Raw genomic sequence first — 19,854 nt, forward strand, 5'->3', positions numbered from 1 at the left:
CAGAGCCTTCCACGCAGGGAGAGGCCAGGGATCGCGGAAAGGGTATCGCCTCGGGCTAGCGTGCTTACCGAGGGATCGTTCGATAGGTGGTCTACCTCTCGTGTTATCTTTTTGTGAGAGGTTGAGAGTTGTACCCGTATATGTATAGAGACCACCATTTTTGTACTAGAGACAGATATTGTACTACTTATGATTTCCTTTATTGTCTATCCTTATCTCCTTACTTTGGTGTAGATGCTAGAACTATATTTGCTCTGATATCATTAGTTGCTGGTTATTTCACTTCTTTTATTTGTTCTATTTCTTGCTTTTCTTCCGCTTTTATTGTAGACGCCTTATATGTGTAGACATATGGCGGGTCTGGGCACGCTACCAGGAGGGCCTCCGCCGGTCCCGGGGCGTGACACCTTCATTCCTTGGTGTTTCTTTCTATTTGCTGGCTCCTTTTTGAGGTGGTGATGATGAGTTGAGGCAAATGTGGGGATTGCTTTTTCTGAACAAGTTCCTTAATTTCTTGGTGTTTTTTTCTATTTGCTGGTCCTTTTTTGTGGCGCCGATGATAACTTGAGGAAAATGTGGGAATTTTTTTGCTTCGAACAAGTTGAAGTTTGGATGGCCAGGTCATAGGCAACCACTTCCGACTGTTCTTAGCTTTGGTTGTTGCGCGTTTCTTATCCTTCATGGTTGCCCACATTTCCTCCAGCGATAATCTATCAGTGCTTCTATCCTGTGCTTATAAACAATGTTGTCGAACCAACTTGACTGAGCCTTACATTTTTCTCTTTTTTTTTAACTTATTAAATTTTTTTCCCTGTTTTCCCCTTACCTTTTTTTCTAGGTCATTATATTAGAATTTATATCGCTGTTGGGTTTGGTTCTTGCTTATTGATTTTTAAAATAAAATTTATGTGATTTAGAATAACCAAATATATTTGTAATTAATAGTAATTTTGTTAATGGATTTCCGTGGCAATGATGATAGATGAAAGAAATTTGGCTTAAGCTGTCCTCTTGGCCCGTAGGAGTGCACACTCCTAATTAAATACACCTTTCGTCTGAGCCTTGATTTATTTTCTCCCGCAATTTATGATTTGCTTATATTTTTAAAGCAAAAAAAACCCAAGCATCATAGATTTATTTAGGCTTTTCTCTTTTTTTTTTTTTTTGGTTTTCCTCTAGAGTGAGACTACTTTATACTCTTTTTGGTTTAACTTTATATGAATTCGCATTCTGAATTGTAGATTCTAAGTTCTAATTTTTGCAATAAATGAATTTTGAATTCTTAAAACTGTGTTTGTGTGAGAGATTCTAATGTGAATAGCCTTTTTTCCACATCATACACAAACATCTTTTCATCAAGTTCAGAGCTATAGTGGCGTGTAGCCTATCAATGACCATCCGTCTAATTCCTTACCCTCGGCAACTCAGTTATCATCAGATTTAGTCGAAACCTGAAAATGGAAATAAACCAGTTAGGGGAATTTGAGCAAAGTATATTTATTTTCCCTATATTCTTCATGGAATACGAATTATCTAGCTAAATTTCGGATTGCCTAGCTGAACTCTGAATTATCTATCTAAATTCTGGATTGAATATCAGAATTCAGAATTCAAAATTGCATCGAATTATTCAATGAATATAAAAGTTTAGAATTCAGAATTCTGATCTGATTTGCATTAAGATATTTGATACATATAAAAGGATAGTATTCAAAATATAGAAAAAAAAGTATAATTCAGCAGAATTTCATATAAAAATCTAATATTTAAAATTTGAAAACTGAAATTTATAATTTAAAATATAAACTTTTAAATTTTATTTTTAGTAATTAAGATAAATATAGGAACTTTTACAATTTTAAGTTTTAAACTTTAACTTTCAAATTTCAATATTTTAAATATTAAATTATAAATTGAATTTGAAAAATTCAAATATTAAATTTCAACTTCATATGTTAAAATTTAAATTTTAAACTTCAACATTTTAAATTTTAAATTTAAATTTAAATTTTAGATAAATAAAAAATTTTGAACTTTAAATATTTAATTATTCATTTCTTTTTTGATTAAATTTTATAATCAACTTTAGTAATGCATATAATAAATCGCGCTTCAAACTTCAATTTTTTTATCCCTCTCTATTTAAATAATTTTCTTAATTTTTCTCTCTTCAAGTTTTTAAAGTTTAAAATTTAAAATTAAATTTGAAATTTAAAAAATTAAAAAATTTTGTTCAAAATATTTTAAAAATTGCGTAAATTTTTCGCCGCGAAGCGTGGGCCTTCACTTCACTAGTAAGGGGTTAATTCCCCCTAGTTCCCCAAACAACGAATGGGCTAAGGTGAGAACAGCTACCCGCAAAGGTGGGAACAGCTGTTCCCACCCGAGGGTGGAACTAGGCTAATTCCCACCCTGCGACCGATGTTCCCCTCTCTCTCCGATTTTTTCGATCCCCTTTTCTCTCCCTCTTTCGTCTTCCTCTTTCCTCCGGTTTACTGTGCGGCTTCGTTCGGCGATCTCCGTCCCTTCTTCGACAGATCTGGTGCCGCCGGAGCTCGGACGGCTACCTTATCTTCCCCCTTGGCGCCATCTGTCTCTCCGAAGCCGTTGATCCCCTTTACGCTTCCTCTTTTCTCCGATTTACTGTGCGGCTTCGATCGGCGATCTCCGCCCCTTCTTCGACAGATTGTAATATACCGGACGATTCGTAGCCGCCAAATGATGAAATTGCTCTGATGGCTTGGTCGGCGATGAGGATGATGGTGGTTTCCGGCAGCGGCTTCGATGTAACCGAGGTAAGAAAAAGGTAAGAGATAGAGATAGGAGATAGAAAAATGGGGTAGAGAGACAGAGATAGAGGATTGAGATAGAGATTAAAGATAGAGAAAGAGTAGAATTGGGATAGAGAAATAGTAGAGAGGAAGAAAGGGTTTGGAGAAAAACTTTTGGGGGAGAAATAGACTAATTCATTTTCATTCATCGATGCCTTGCAATTACATCCTGCTAACTATATATAGCCTATACAACTTGTACTGAAATGTAATTAAACTATTTTATGAGATGAAACAGCAAAAGAGTAAGTTTGGAGCATGGGCCTGATGGGCCGCCATTCTCTGGTGGACGGGCCCTCCGTTGGGCTTGATCGGTCCAAGAGTATTTGTAACCGGTTCAAGTGGGTATCGGGTGGCCCCTCTCCGCACTACCCGCAACCCTGCGGGTCTTGGGTTCGCTATTGCGCCCCGATTCGAGCTCCCGGTTCGCCCAACCCATACGTAACGGTAAGTGGGCGTCGGATCTTGCCTTCTCCGCATCATCCGCAACCCGGTGGGGCTTGGATCCGCGTTTTTCCTCCGCTCCGAGGTCCTTAAGCTTCGATACGCCAGTCTTCTTCTTCGCCCCAACTCCAGGGATTCCGTCGGACCTTCCAGCGCCCTCTCCGAGCTTTGAGGATGCCCTAGCTCCGTCGTCCCACCAGAGCTCCGCCCGGACCACCTCTCGCCAGACTGCTCCGTCAAGCTCGCCTGAGCCCCTTCGAAGACGCTTCTCGTCAGACCCACCTGCCGCACCTTCTCCTCCCCATCTGCTGCTGCCACTTATTCTCCTCCTAGCTAGTAAAGCTGCTACCTTTACTCCTCTTATACAGCTAACTACCAATACTTGTTATCTTCCAGGTTGTTACACAGATCTGGTGCCACCGGAGCTCGGACTGCTACCTCTTCTTCCTCCTCGGCGCCATCTGTCTCTCCGAAGCCGTTGATCCCCTTTCCGCTTCCTCTTTTCTCCGGTTCACTGTGCGGCTTTGATCGGCGATCTCCGTCCCTTCTTCGACATATCTGGTGCCACCGGAGCTCGGACGGCTACCTCATCTGACTCCTCGGCACCGTCTGACTCTCCGAAGCCGTTGATCCCCTTTCCTAGCCCTCTTCCCTCCGCGATTTACTGTGCGTCGCCGATCGGGAACCTCCGCTTCCTCCTCCGCACCTCGTTGCCTCACCTCATCCGCGCGCGCCTTCGTCTTACTCCTCGGGTTGGCCGACGCCGGCGATCGGTATGATTTTGCGCCTATGGATGCGACCCTACACAAGAGATCTACTAGATCTAGTATTATGTTACACGGCCGAGCCCTCAATGCAGATCTTGTAGATCTATTTATACCCGAACCATTTATCTTCCACTTTTGCAGGTATTTTGTTTGCACGGCGACGCCGCTTGGTGTTGAAATCCCCTCTTTGTGCATCCCCTGTTCATTCTGAACCCGTGCTGCGATAAGGTTTGGTCTTACCAAGATTTCATTGCCCTAACATCCAAGTTTGCTCTAAGCTTTTGTATGATTAGAGGATATATGAGTTACTGCTATGCATGCTAAAATTCTATCCATATCTGATATTCATATATGATGAGTCTATGGCGTCGATAGAGAAGAGAACTATGTGGCAGCATGTATGTAAAATGATTATGTTGCTTTGTTTGCCGGAATGCATGATATAGTGGGAATATGATTACAGTTGTTTAAATTTACATGAAGGATGCGAAAGATTGTATTGGCGATGATGACGGTTTCAAGTTGCATTAGATGGATGGCATGATTCTACAAATCAATGCACCCATATGCTCCTTGGAAACCATTTTGAGCCGCATGACCCAATATCACACCATAAGATGCCGATTCTATCTCATTATACAATCTTTCAACTGCATCCTTTCATTATAATCAGTTTATAGTTGTCAACTGCCTTCACTTGTATTTCATTACAATAACTTTGAAATACTTCAGTTTCTTGAATAGTCTTCAATATGTTTGGATATAGTGGAACATAAATATGCTTAGCTAGTGCAATTTTTACATATTTCTCACCATCTTTATTAGCTTCTTGACCGTAATGCATGTATGATATTGTCAGTTTGTGAAAGTGGACAGACTGAATTGTGTCAAACCACATGAATAGTACTGCAATGAGATAGAATCGGTGGAATAATCATTGATAACATAAAAGATGACAATTTCATACAAATCCAAGGTGGTAATGTAACGACCCTGCCCACTAGCAATAATAACTCGTTGGGCCCAACCACCGGCCCAAAATGCTTAAGCGTAGTTATTATTACTAGTGTCTAAGTCTCTTATAAATCCAATGACAACCCCATTCCCATCCGATGTGGGACTATTAGGTGTCACAGACTCCCCCTGTTAAGGCCCTGACGTCCTCGTCAGTCCAATCACACACACAGCCCAAGATCCCAGGCGATGTGAGACTCATCTTGCTAGTCCGTCATCCAGACTCTGGCTCCATTCCCATCCGATATGGGATCCGATATGGGACTATTGGGGCGTCACAAACTTTTCCCGTTAAGGCCCTGACGTCCTCGTCAGTCCAATCACACACACAGCCCAAGATCACCAGGCGATGTGAGACTCGTCTCGCTAGCCCGTCATCCAGACCCTGGCTCAGCCGAGACTCGCCACACATGTCCAGCTGGTGAACCGGCTCTGATACCAAATGTAACGACCCAGCCCACTAGCAATAATAACTCGTTGGGCCCAACCACCGACCCAAATGCTTAAGCCCAGTTATTATTACTAGTGTCTAAGTCTCTTATAAATCCAATGACAACCCCATTCCCATCCGATGTGGGACTATTGGGTGTCACAGGTAATTATATGTAACCAATACAATTAGCCATACACGATAAGTAGTACTCATTGTTCTAAATGGATTGAAACCATCACTACAAAGAGCAAGTCTCACGTTGCGGGAATCAAAGGAGAAATCTACATATCGTTCATCAAATGCCTTCCATGCTTCATCACTTGCAGGATCTCTTAATAGCGCATCCTTCTTACGATGTTCTTGTATCATTTGATGTGCTATCTCATATCATTCGATGTTCTCGTAGAGGCAACAAATCCTTTGCAGCCTTGATATAAGAGGAAAATAACGTAAAACTTTTACTGAAATCTTCCTCTTTTGTCTTGATATGGCAGGTGTGTTAGAAGCATTATCTTCATTGTTTGAAATATGATCTTTTTCCATACTAGTATTTTCCAATGAGAGGACCCACAAACACCACGAACTTTCTAATTTACTTTATCATCTCGAAATAATATGCAATCATTTGGACAACAATGAATCTTCTCATAACTTATAGACCTAAGGTCTTAATAATTTTATTTTTTTGCTTCATATAAAGAACGGGGTAATGAAGTACCTTCAGAAAATGCATCAGCCGGTGTCTCTAATAACGTACTAAATGACTTTCCTGACCAACCATTTAGGCATTTCAAGTGGAACAAATGGAGTATAAAAGATAGTTTTTAAAATGTCTTGCATTCCAGATATAATTCTTCATTTGCATCTTTTAGTAGTTTATGAAAATCACGATTTTCATTAGTGTCTTGACTAGATTGTTCTATGCGAGGTTCTACTGTAGATTGTTCTGGGTCCGCCCTTCCGCCAAATTTTTTAATTGGTATATCTATTTCATGAGTTGGTTCACCGGCTAAGCCAATGGTATCATGTAAAAGTCTATATATGTCATCTGATCTTCTAAACTTTTGGGTAATAGGGATGCACTTTTGCACATGTAAAACATATTGTACATGCAAAGATTGAGAAGTTGAAGAAGAGGTGGCAATTTTAATTAGGGAAATAAAAGATAAAGGCTCCCCTCCATGGCAAACCCATCTTATATATTCCCTTAGTAAGCCATCACATATTAAGTGTATCTTCGCATCCTCAAATTTCTGTAATGAACAATTAACACAGCGTACATAGGGGAACATTATTTTGCCATTATAGGATACATTACAAAATGTAAATTCTACAAATTGTGAGACTCCATTTTTATATGCATCACTATTTCTAGGTAATTTGGTCATCCAACTTTTATCCATTATAGCAAAACAACTAAAATAACAACAAACAATTTATTCAATATCAATTTATAGTAACGAAGCTACCGATTAATTTAGTGAAACATCTATGTCAATAATTTACTACATTCAATATAGTGCAGTATAAAAAACTTATCAAATTAAGATAATAGAAAAGTATGGATTGCTAAGAGACACTCCTTAAGAGGTGATTTTCTAAGCTTTCTTTCAACGCGAACTAGTAGATTCTTTATCCTCACAGCAATGCCCCAGCAAGAGTTTGACTAGGTTCGAGCGTGAAAACCTTCTTACCAAATTCACCTAATTCGCCTTAAACTGCAATTGGTAAGAAATTTTTTATGCTACATACTATACCACATTCAACAACAGAATTATGAATATAAATACAATCAATGCTCAAAAAACTGCTGAAAGAAAAAAAATCTCTGCTTCTGCTTAGTTACTTTATTTCTAGCTGAGTTACTTTATATTGATAAGGTAGGAACTGCACCTACAATTAGCTTTATTGATTTCAGTAAAGCCTACGAAGTGAACACTAAGTTTAATGTATATGCTCAATCAAAAACAACTCTACTGCCAAAATCAAAAGTATAGTGCCAATATGGTCATTTTCTGTATCAGAAGCTATTGATAAGCTTTCTTATGGTTGCTCTTCCAACAGTCATAATTTTTCTAGCATTGTTGTTTTAAACAATAAGCTTAGCAGCTATAGTAAGAGGCTTCAACAACACTGATCAAAAGTATAATGCCCAGTATGGCTCACTTCTTCCTGGCATACTGTAACTAGGGAGGCTTTAATGAATAACGCTTGCATCCTCCAGAATTCTACTAAAAGATCCAAATAAAAAGACAAATGTACAACATTCGAGACTAAACAAAAACCCAAAACTGTATCTAACTTCAGTTGCTCCGGTCTAAATCGCTTGAATTTACAATAAGATCAAAACAATAAGATCTAAATTATTTGAAAATACAACTTCAACCAACAGACCAGTGTTCCGGATGAGTTGCAAGGAGAAAAAGTCACTTAACTCTCCAGCCCAAAAAAGAATGCCTTCAGTGCATAATCTGTAGAAAAGCATAACCCACCTTCAAATGTAAGAAGCACAATATAGGGAAATACAGAACTGCGTAAAGTATATTGCGCCACATGGGTTACTCAAGATAGTAGTGAAGATTGATTAGGGAGGCTTTAATGAATAACGCCCAGTATGGCTCACTTCTTCCTGGCATACTGTAACTAGGGAGGCTTTAATGAATAAAGCTTGCATCCTCCAGAATTCTACTAAAAGATCCAAATAAAAAGACAAATGTACAACATTCGAGACTAAACAAAAACCCAAAACTGTATCTAACTTCAGTTGCTCCGGTCTAAATCGCTTGAATTTACAATAAGATCAAAACAATAAGATCTAAATTATTTGAAAATACAACTTCAACCAACAGACCAGTGTTCCGGATGAGTTGCAAGGAGAAAAAGTCACTTAACTCTCCAGCCCAAAAAAGAATGCCTTCAGTGCATAATCTGTAGAAAAGCATAACCCACCTTCAAATGTAAGAAGCACAATATAGGGAAATACAGAACTGCGTAAAGTATATTGCGCCACATGGGTTACTCAAGATAGTGGCATACTGTAACTAGGGAGGCTTTAATGAATAAAGCTTGCATCCTCCAGAATTCTACTAAAAGATCCAAATAAAAAGACAAATGTACAACATTCGAGACTAAACAAAAACCCAAAACTGTATCTAACTTCAGTTGCTCCGGTCTAAATTGCTTGAATTTACAATATGATCAAAACAATAAGATCTAAATTATTTGAAAATACAACTTCAACCAACAGACCAGTGCTCCGGATGAGTTGCAAGAAGAAAAAGTCACTTAACTCTCCAGCCCAAAAAGAATGCCTTCAGTGCATAATCTGCAAAAAAGCATAACCCACCTTCAAATGTAAGAAGCACAATATAGGGAAATATAGAACTGCGTAAAGTATATTGCGCCACATGGGTGACTCAAGATAGTAGTGAAGATTGATTAGATCAATAAAAATTGTATTTCTGTTTGTATTAGCAAAAGATATTAGGTAAATTTACATCTATCAGGTCTCACTGGGCATGCAGTTAACCATGTGAACGAAATGATGATGTGTAAAAGAGTGTCGCATAAGAACGAACAGTGACACGTACCCAAAACAATAAAATCTGATAACTCCTCTCAAAGGGGGAAAACGAGAGTAGTTTTAAAAGTAACTACGGATGAAAGTAACTAAGCAGCAGAGATTTTTCTTTTTTTTTTTTTTAAAGATAAGCTGCAGGGATGTGGGGAAGGGCGCACACCGAGTGGGCCAAGTGCCACGGGGTGGGGGGCCCAAGCGCAGGGGGGCGAAGCACACCAAGCAGGGGGGGCGCCGGAGCAGACGCGGCCCAAAAGGTGGGAATAACAGACCGCGTGCGGCCGCCGGCGGGGGCAAAGCAGATGCGGCCGCCGGGGAGGAGGAGGAGACGCGGCCGTCGGGAGGTGTTGTGTCGGCAGAGGCGTTCTCTATTTTTTGGGAGATATTAGGGTTTTTGGCAGAGTTTGAGGCATTTTTTTTTTTGGCCGGGGAAACCACTTTCTTTATAATCGATTCTATAGTGTCAACCGTAGGGGCGTAAAACGGGCCTAGCGGCCTGTGGGCTGCCTGTCCCGGCACGACTGCAGGCTGGGTCGTGGCCCAGCACGGCTCCTGTAGCATCTGTGCCAGGCCAGCTCGGCCTAGCTCTATGGGCCGTGCTAGGCCGAGCTTCTACAGCCCGTAGGCCCGGCACGGCACGACCGTTGTCGTGTCTGGGCCGTGCCGAGACGCAAGGTCGGCCTCCAGCCTGCCGTGCCAGCCGGGCCGACACGACACGGTCTGTTTACTTCTAAAGCCTGTAAGCTGTAGCCTATTACATACTATAGGCCTAGCTAGCATGCTGCATGCCCAACTGCCTTTAAGCTTTAGGACTTTTTGACCAATTCTCAGACAGAGGGCCCAACGGCTCAATAGCTGTTGGGTCATCTTTTTTCTTTTTTTCTTCGAAAAAATACTATTTTTACTATTATTTGAAAAAAGATTAAAAAATAAAGAAAAATTAATCAAAATGACGACAATGCCCTTACTAAAATTCAAAAAATTGATAGTTAGAGAGGGCATTTTGGTCAAAAATAAAAAAATAGTTAAAAAAATAATTTAAAAAAGGGAAAACTTCAAAAACCCCCTCTGTGGTTTAGCACTTTATCATTTTACTACCCTGTGATTTGAAATGTATCATTTAACCCCCCTGTGGTTACTGTTTTCTCTTTTCCGTGGGATCCCGTTAGTTGTTCGTTACATTGGCCATGTGCAGTGCACGTGAGGCGGAGATTCGCCCACAAATCAAATCCAAAAGAGGGAGGCGGGCGTTTTTGGGAGGGTTAACGTCTCTCTAATTATTTTCTTAAATTTTTATTTAAAATTTTGAATTTTAAAATTTAAATTTTTAATTTTTAATTTTTAAAATTTGTAATTTGAAAATTGAAACCTATCATTTTAAATTTTAAATTCTAAAATTTAAAATTTTAAATTTCATCTTAAATTTTAAAATTAGAATTTAAAATTTAAATTTTGAGATTTAAAATTTAAATTTTAAATATTAATTTTCAAATTTAAAATTTAAAAGTTAAAAATTAAAAATTAAAAATTCACATATATAATTTAAAATTTAAAATTTAAATTTGAAAATTTCTGAAATTAAAATAAAATTTTAAAATTTGAGTTCAAAATCATAATAAGATTTCAAAACACGGGTTGTAGTTGCTTCTGATTTTGGATCTCGAAAATCGAAAAACTAATTTTAAAAATCAGAATAAGATTTAGAAACGAGGATGCCAAACGATCTATTGAACCGAAAATTACATTCGTGCGCAAAATCACTTTTCAAAAGCTTAATAATGATCAAAATTATCCTACCAGCAAGAAAAAATATTTACAACTTCAAAAACCTAAGAAGTAAAACTGACAGCTTTAAACTCAAAGAAATGACCAAAATGTAACATCTAGATTTGCTTTTCCGGAAAGAAGCAAATTTACAGCTTAAGAAACTAAGAAAATGACTGAAACTATAGTATCTATCATTTACAAGAAACTAAAGAAATAGCCAAAATAGACATAAGTATATGACAAGTCCCGAAGTATACTATGTAGCAATATTGACTGCTCAACAAAATATAGCAGCATTGCAAGTTTTTAAATAGCCAAAAAAGCATGATAAAATAGAAGTAGTGGTGCTAGCTTTAGAAGGCCTTGTCCTCCAACAGCTTTAGAAAGTCATCAGCTAGTATTTATGGAATGTTTGTAGCTTTAGAAGGCCCTTCATTTGCTTTTTTGGCTGCAGCATTAGCAGCGGCACTCGTCCACCTCTTGCTCTTCCTCTTCCTCTTCCTCTGACTGTCGCAAAACCCTTTGCTGTTACATTAGCTACTCTCTCAGTAGGGAACACGGGCTGTAAAGGACGATAACTTGAATTAATTAAGTTAAATATGTGAAATACATGCAACTGTATAATCTTTCTTGCATTAAAATGATTATACCTGTGAGGCACCGATTGAATGAGTTTCTATGTCAAAATTATCACCATTTGTGGTGATAGGCTGTGAGACACTAAATTGTTCCACAATCTGAGAGAATTTGTTTGTTGCTCTCTATGAATTATAAAGAATAGGTTAGTTAGAATTTATTATTACAAATACATTAGTTCCAAAATAAAATTCTACCTGTTTTTCCTTTTGGGTTCTCACCCTCCTCTGCCATGATGTCTCCCCTGTGACTGATGCTGTACATGTCCTCAAATTGTGGCCTTCTTTGCCGCAGTTTCCACACTTTATTGGTTTGTCCATTCTTGATACTTTGTAAGGGTTTAAAGGTTCATCTGCAGCTCTTCTCCTAAGCTTCTTAGGTCTCCCCGGTGGCCTTCTTATACGCCAAGGCACTGGAGCTGGCATTGAAGTCTTTATCCATTCATTTTGTCCAGGAATTGGATTGATAATCTCTTCATACGCCTTAAGATAGGTTGCCTTGGTATAACACTGATGTAAATAGTCCTCAGGCTTTTCCTTGTTGGTGAAAATTGCTGCAATGGCATGTTTGCACGTGATTCCTGTTAGATCCCACAACCTACAACTACATTGCCTTTCTACCAAATCCACCGCATGCTTACCATCCAAGCAATCAACCTCATACTTTAGCCTTCCACATGGAATTGGGAAGCAATGTCGTGCATCTACTTTCAATTTCTCCAACTTCTTTTGAATGTTTGGGCATATTGGCCCTCTATATTTCTCCATTCCTTCCCTTTTTATATAGAACTTTTTCATCAATCTCACCCGAATCCATTCTAGCATTGATACGATAGGTTTATCTCTTGCTTCCAAAATACAACTATTAAAGGACTCTGAGAGGTTATTCACAAGAATGTCTGATTTTGCCCTACTAGAAAAATATGCCTTGGACCACTGATTTGGTGAGATTTTTCTTAACCAGTCGTATGCATCCTTATCTAGCTTCTTTAGTTCTTCCATTTGGTGAGATTTTTCTTTCAAACTCTCTAGTTGTTGTGGCATTTGCACACTGCCACATTGCATCTTTTAATTCTTTACCTTTATGCAACTCTTTGAAGTTGTTATATAAATGCCTCATGCAATATCTATGCTCCACATTAGGCAATTTTTCTTCAAACACTTGAACTAAGCCCTGAAATCCACCACATGAATATAGTAAGTATACTATAACTAAAATCATAAAAAATGATTAAAGAAATCTAAATGACTATACCTTTTGCCTATCAGAGATAAACACTAGTCCTAGATCCTCTGGACTACCAAAATCATCAATAAAGCACTCAAGAAACCATTGCCAAGAATCCTTATTTTCCACCTGCACTATTGCAATAGCAATTGGAAACATATTGTTATTGCCATCACTCGCAACTGCCGACAGAATTTGGCCGCCATATGTTCCTTTCAAATGGCATCCATCTAAACCAACTATAGGTCTACAACCATTTAAAAACCCCCATTTTTTAGCATGAAATCTTATGTACATCTTTTGAAATACTGGTTCTGACCTCTCATCAGAAGAGTCACATTGAATCTTGACAATACTACCAGGATTTGTGCTCTTGATCATCTCTGCATAGTCCCATAATAGTCCATATTGCAGCTTATCATTACCTTCAATCATCTCTTTAGCCTTTCTTCTTGGCCTATATATCTTTTGTCTACTTGTTTCTACAGCAGTTTTTCTTCGAATTGTATTTTGACAAGACTCCACCTTCCACTTGTTCTCATTATCCCTAAACTCATCAATAAACTTATTTGCTATCCATTTAGAGGTGACACTACTATTTTCAAATGTTCTTGCACATGTGCATTCACCATTAATTGACTTGATTTGAAAAGTTTTTTCATTCCTATTTTGCGAGGCATATATTCTCCATCCACACTTCTCCTTACAATGAACAGATATTTTTTTCCCCTCGTTTCTCTTAAAGTGAAGTCGTATAGAATTACTTATTGCATATTCCCTTAAAGCCTCTCTAAAAATATGAACACTAGCAAACTTCATTCCAACTTCTAATTTAGGGTGATCCGTGTGAATATTTTCATTAAATTCTGGATACACAATTCTCTTCACACCACTTTCATCATCAGAACCACTTAGACTCCTCAACTCGTCCCATTCTAATGGGGGTTCATGTAGGTCTTCTTCCATGGTTTCAGAATTTGGAATTACAATTGTAATTTCTGGAGAATTCCCACCTTTATATGTAATAACACTTCTAGAGGACCTTGTAGGTCCTATTTGATGCAAATCAAATTTAAATATGTTATCATCATCCGAGCCTTCAAGACCATCGTTGAACCAAATGGGATCACTGTCTTCTTCATCATCTTTTATGTTATCATCATCATCACTCTTACTCTCACTTCCCTCAACATCATTGCCTTTATCTACTTCAGTATCTGTACCATGGACATCTCCCCAATCAAGCCTCACCTCACATTTTTCTTCATTTACATCTCCTTTATTAGCCACATCTTTGCTAGATACATTCCATATGTCCGTTTGAGGAGTTGACTCCACCTTATTGTTTTTAGACTTGTCATTCACTATCATCGGCTCATAATAGCTATCAACATGTAAGACAATAGTTCTTAATTGCCCATGTTCTTGTAGCATTTGAACTACATCCTGATCATTGCTAATCTTCTTTAGAATATGATTTGAGTTAGGCTGTAAGTAATAAATGTCGCGCCTTGTAGCTTGATCAAGATCACTAGCTAAACCATTCAATTCAAAAAAACTAATAAAATCACCATCGTATTCCCTATATTCCTTAATTAAACCACCCATATACTTTATATTGGGTGTAATTTGAAGCACGCCACCATAAATAATTTTTAAGTTGTACCGCACTTCTATATGTAAAAAGATGGAAGTAGACAACATAAAGATATAGGATAAGAATAATACGTAATGTGAAAAGCGATCTAAATAGAATAATACTTAGGACCACATATAGCTATAAAAAATTAAGGCTTTAATAAAGAAATATAAAGATGATCCAAAATCGAGATATATAATAAGAAATTCTTAGCATAAATAAGGGCAAAGTTGCTTACCCATCTAAACATAAAGGAAAAGAAAACCTTAGATAATCACAATGCGGGTAAAAAAAAAAAAAAGGCCAAAAAATTCTTGCCATAACATGGGGAGGGTGAGTTATGGACTTAGGCCAGAAGGATGACCACCGCTAGTGCTCCTTCACCGGCCGGAAGGTTGATCGGAGTTACTGCTCCTTCGCCGGCCGAAAGGATGATCGCCGGTCCTTCGCCGCTACCGCTCCTTCACCAACCGGAAGGATGATCGGAGAGACGACAAGATGAAACCCTACAAAGGGTGTCTCGCCTTCCCTCTTTTTGATCGATTTGTCTCTTTTTGCCACACGTGCACTGCACATGGCCGGTATAACGGGAAAACTAACGGTGTCCTATGGAAAAGAGAAAACAATAACCACAGGGGGGTTAAATGATACGTTTCAAACCACAGGGTAGTAAAATGATAAAGTGCTAAACCACAGAGGGGGTTTTTGAAGTTTTCCCTTTTTTAAATTAATAGTTAGAGAGGGCATTTTGGTCAAAAATAAAAAATAGTTTTAAAAAATAATTTAAAAAAAAAAAAAAAAGGGACAGGGAAAAAAGCCTATTGGCTATTACCGGGCTGGCCTGAAGCCCGGCCCGGCCCGGCCCATCCTAGGGGGGCCCAGGGGCTGGGCCGGACCTTCCCCTCTAAGGAAACAGACCGGCACGGCTCAGCCCGCATTTGTAAGCTGATCGGGTCGGGCCAACCCTCAGCTCGAATCGGCCCAGCTAATGTGGGCCGTGCATGCCAGCACGACACGGCCCACATTACACCCCTAGTCAACCACTAGAGATGCAAATAAGGCGGATTTGGAGACGAGAGCCCCGCCCTGACTACCAAATCTCGCCCACGGGTTAAAAAATATATCCCATAATCCGCCCCGCCTCATAATTCACCTATCGCCGATGCCCTGAATCCGCCAGGTCAACTATTATTTTTTTTACAAATTATAATATTATTAATATTTTCTAAAATATAAATTAATATATTTTTTAATAATAGTGAACTATATTACCAAATTATATATATAATTAACAACATCAATTATAAAAATAAAAAATATCAATCACAATCCGAAGCAAAATTCAAAATTTTCAAATTCATGAGAAATGAGAGTACTAACTTATTTGTATTTTGAACTTTTTGGTAAATATTTTATTTTTTGAGGGGTATTTTGTTTAAATATAAATGGTTTTTGGGGCGAATTCGTGGCAGATTATGGCAGGGCGGATTCAAGGCAAATTTGGAGCTGGTCAAAACTTTTCTCATTTCTTGCCCTAAATCTATCTCGAATCATAAAAATCACTATGTTTTCTGCCTCGAACCTGTTTATTTTTTTTTGTTTATTCCCTCATTTAGGGCGGATTGGGGCGAGAGCTCCACCATCTTGGATTCATTTACATCCCTAACAATTGCAAGTCTGGATTAAAAAATAATATATAAAGATATGTCGAGGACTCGTGCGGTGTGGTGCCAGCAATTATAATTATATGAGAGAGAGAAAGAAAAAGAGAGAGGGGGGGAGAGGCAGGCCAAAGGGCACGAGCAAGGAAGGCAGAGGAAGTCGGAGGGGAAAGCTCGAGAAAAGAGGACGAGTTAACGGAGTCATCGGCGAGGTAGGCGATTTTGAAGCCCTAGTTTCATTGGTAGATGAACCGGCAATAAAAACTAAACTGACCTGATTCTGGTTAAGTGGTTGTCTGAAGGGATGTGTGGTTAGGATGATAGTGGTCTCCTAAGGTTGAATGGGTGGTTGGTGAAATAGAATAATCTAAGGAGTGAAAATGGTAAAAAAGGTAGATCTAAAGGTAGAAAACTTACAAGCATCGAGTGTTTGGTGTTTTTAAAAATACCATAGCCGGACTATATTAGATATATATATACAGAGTTGGGTTGGAATAGTCTTAGGGCACATTTGGTTCGAGTTATGTAATATTACAGAATATTTCAATATATCTAGGTATCTTGGATTTCTAAATTAGATTACCACTGATGCTGCATTAGTGCGTTTAGTTTAATACAGTAATATAATACTGGATTGCACTGTTTATAGCGTTGCTATGTTTGGTTCTGTCTATAAAATTTAGTAATCTAGACAATAAAGTTTAGCTTATTCCAAAATCCCCCTTAGTCATATTTCGTAATTTTTTTTTTTACTGTTTATAAACAATGTTTTTTTACCAAATTTTATTTTAAATAATTTAATTGTAAAAATTTTAAATTTTAAATTTTAACAAAAATATATGTCACACCCCGGATTACACGTTTTCCCGGGCACGTCAACAGACTTGACGTATACGAAGGAATTTTCTCTATATACGAAGCGAAGCTATACTGAATCTGTAAACAAATAACACTACAACCAGTAGTATAGAGCTGCTAGAATAAAAGTAGATAGAAAAACAAGTTCCATATACATACGTAGCATCTAGGTACAAAAGTGCTAACATCCGTATGTACGTGAACTCAAAAATAAAATATAACTACCTGCAGAAGGTACTCTACTAGCTCTGGCTCGTCTGGTAGGGCTCTAACTCGCGACGCCTTTGCCACGATCAGGATTAGCAGCAGCAGCAGCCGAAGACGACGGCTCTGCTAAATGAAAGGTAACAATTGGGCGTGAGAACTAATGTAAAAACAAGTAGTCCTCGGTGGGTGCCGCCCTCAACATCATCGGTCCACCCACTAAGTCTACAGAAGGGAGCTGGAAAAGTAAGTAATGCTGGAACAAATCTATATCTAAAACCACTATACTATCAAACTCTAACACTAACAATCTGTAGGAAATGTCAATCCTGACCCAATCTCACTAGGGGCTGTAAGCATACCCATCCCAGGGACTGAACACTCCCGACCTGCCTGTCGAAGCGAACCAGTAAACTACCCTATGAGTAGCCGGTGGAGAAAACTCTCTAGGGACTGAATACACCCGTCCCGTCTAACTAGGCGACACCATAGCTCAAAAGTAGTCGGTGGAGAAAACTCTTTAGAGACTGTGAATACACCCGTCTCGCCTAACTAGGCTACACCGTGGCTCAAGAGCAATTGGTGGAGAAAACTCTCTAGAGACTGTGAACGCACCCGTCTCGCCTAACTAGACTACGCCGTAGCCCCAGGGTAGCCGGTTCAAGTAAAAGTCCGACAAGACGACTGTGACTCCACTTAAATCACAACCTCACGAAAGGCAGGAAAAAGCGCCACTACGATCTCACACGGGCTGCCCAAACGGACCCACCCTGCCTGTATCTAGCTACACCGTACACCACCCTGAGGGTGGCCGGCTTAAGAACTATCCCAATAGAAACTGCGACCTCATCGCAATGAAACCTCATTCCGGAATGGCATTCGTGGGCGCGACCCAACGAGTTTACAAGTGTCTCTGCCAAGTTCATTCAGGCTCTCACAGGCTATAATCAAATACATAGGGTACAACTGGTCTAACTACCAACAAGTTATGTGCTCTCGGCACAATCTGATGCCAAAACGGTAATCTGGGTCCACCGTCAACCCTGACGGCACCCAACAGTCCGGAATAGTCTGAACACTACTGTAAAAATTGGCTCGACATCCCAGCACGAGCGTAACAGCAATCTATACTACCTGGGGTATTCACCACGCTAATACTGCGACGATATAAAATAACAACGACTCTTAAAGCTAAATCTGGTAGTATAAGTATATGACAGTTTATAATCGCAGTTTTCTCCTAAGTCATATCCAAGTCCAACATGTGTAAGTATAACTATAATCCAATACTAAGTTCCAAATTTAGATTTTTTAGACGAATACGCCAAATCCATGAATCGAGCTATTTGCAATATATAAAACAACTCAACGAGCACATGTCGACTATATATATATACTTAGAAGGTAAACCGACAATTAGCCCACCTCGAAAGCTACTCCAAAACCGGCACGACGTCGAGAACGACGGAAATCCACGCTTGCCCGGCCTCCCAACACAGCCACCACGAAGCTCGCGTGCTCGAATGACTCCGCGGCGCGACGTCAACGACGATCCAGCTCTACCTGAGACCACCGCCACGACCGGTCTAAGCTGGAGAGAGAGGAGAAGAAGAAAAGCATTCCTTCTCTCTCTCAGCTCCCTACACCTGTATATAGTAAAGGGGGAGAGACGGTGACACGTACGAGGTATGGAAAGACCAAAATGCCCTCTTACCTACCCTGGTGTACTGGTACACGAGCAGTTGTACCGGTACAAATGGCAACCTGAGAGCAGCTGCGCGGAAACAGGCGAAGTGTATCGGTAAATCTCCGATGTTGTACCGGTACACCTCTGATGTTGTACAAGTACAACAAGCAGGAAACCTGCAATTTGCAGATTCCAATGTTAACTTCTGCTCTTGCGTCCCCACTGAGTCCGTTTTGCATCTATTTCGCGCCAACGCGACTCGGACTTGTCCCGACACCCTCACGACGTGTCGACAAGCCTCAAATGCTGTACTCCAGGGATGCTACAATATAAATTTAATATTTTAATTTAAAATATAAAATACAAAATTTTTAAATTTAAAATCTAAAATTTAAATATAAATATATATAAAATAATAAATTAAAATCTAATTTAAAATTCAGAATTTAAAATACAAATTTGTTTTTTAAAATTTAAAATTTAAAATTTGAAATTTAAAATTTGAAATTTCAAACTTATAACTTAAAATCTAAAATTTAAATTTAAATTTTAAAATTTGAAGTTTAAAAATTTTAAATTTTAAATTTTATATTTTAAATTGAAAATTAAAAATTAAAAACTAAAAGTAGATTTTAAATTAAATTTTATAAAATAACATATTGAAAGGGTTTCGAGAGTCAGAGGGTAAAATTGTCATTTTATATAATATTTAGTATTATCGGTTTTCAGTAATGCAAGATACACGACTCCTCTCTCGTTAATATTTTCGGTGTAATCCTACTCGATTTGTTATGCTAAATTAACGACTAGATTACATAGCGGATGAGCAATGGGTTGTTCATATTCTGAAGGAATATGTACCTATACATTTTGATAGTTGTACCGGTACAGAAAGTGTATCGGTTACACCTTGATGGTTGTATCGGTACAGATGTGGTGAATTGCAAACCCGAGGCTCGGGTTTGCTGTCTCGCAGGATTTGTACCGGTACACTTTGGCTGACTGCATAATGATGGTTTTCAAGGGTGTTTTTGTAATTGTAGCTTATCTATAAACACCTCCACAGCCCTTGAGGGCTCTTTTGAGCCCTAAATCGTGGAGGAACTAGG

At 38.8% G+C, this 19,854-nt stretch overlaps 1 protein-coding gene across 2 annotated transcripts; it reads right to left on the bottom strand.

Moving 5' to 3' along the window:
* Nucleotides 10,917-14,365, bottom strand: LOC109724894. 2 transcript variants are annotated; one of them, XM_020253871.1, is made up of 4 exons: nucleotides 12,724-14,365; nucleotides 11,667-12,642; nucleotides 11,484-11,594; nucleotides 10,917-11,395 (listed from the first exon to the last, which is right to left on the bottom strand). In XM_020253871.1, exons 1-2 carry the CDS (start codon nucleotides 14,302-14,304, stop codon nucleotides 12,445-12,447), a joined length of 1,779 nt encoding a protein of 592 aa, XP_020109460.1. In that variant the 5' UTR covers nucleotides 14,305-14,365; the 3' UTR covers nucleotides 10,917-11,395; nucleotides 11,484-11,594; nucleotides 11,667-12,444. The 2 variants fall into 2 exon arrangements, with proteins under 2 accessions (XP_020109460.1, XP_020109462.1); XM_020253873.1 differs by lacking the exon at nucleotides 11,484-11,594.

This window comes from Ananas comosus, linkage group 19 (genome assembly GCF_001540865.1).
Source record: "Ananas comosus cultivar F153 linkage group 19, ASM154086v1, whole genome shotgun sequence".
Taxonomy (NCBI): Eukaryota; Viridiplantae; Streptophyta; class Magnoliopsida; order Poales; family Bromeliaceae; genus Ananas; species Ananas comosus.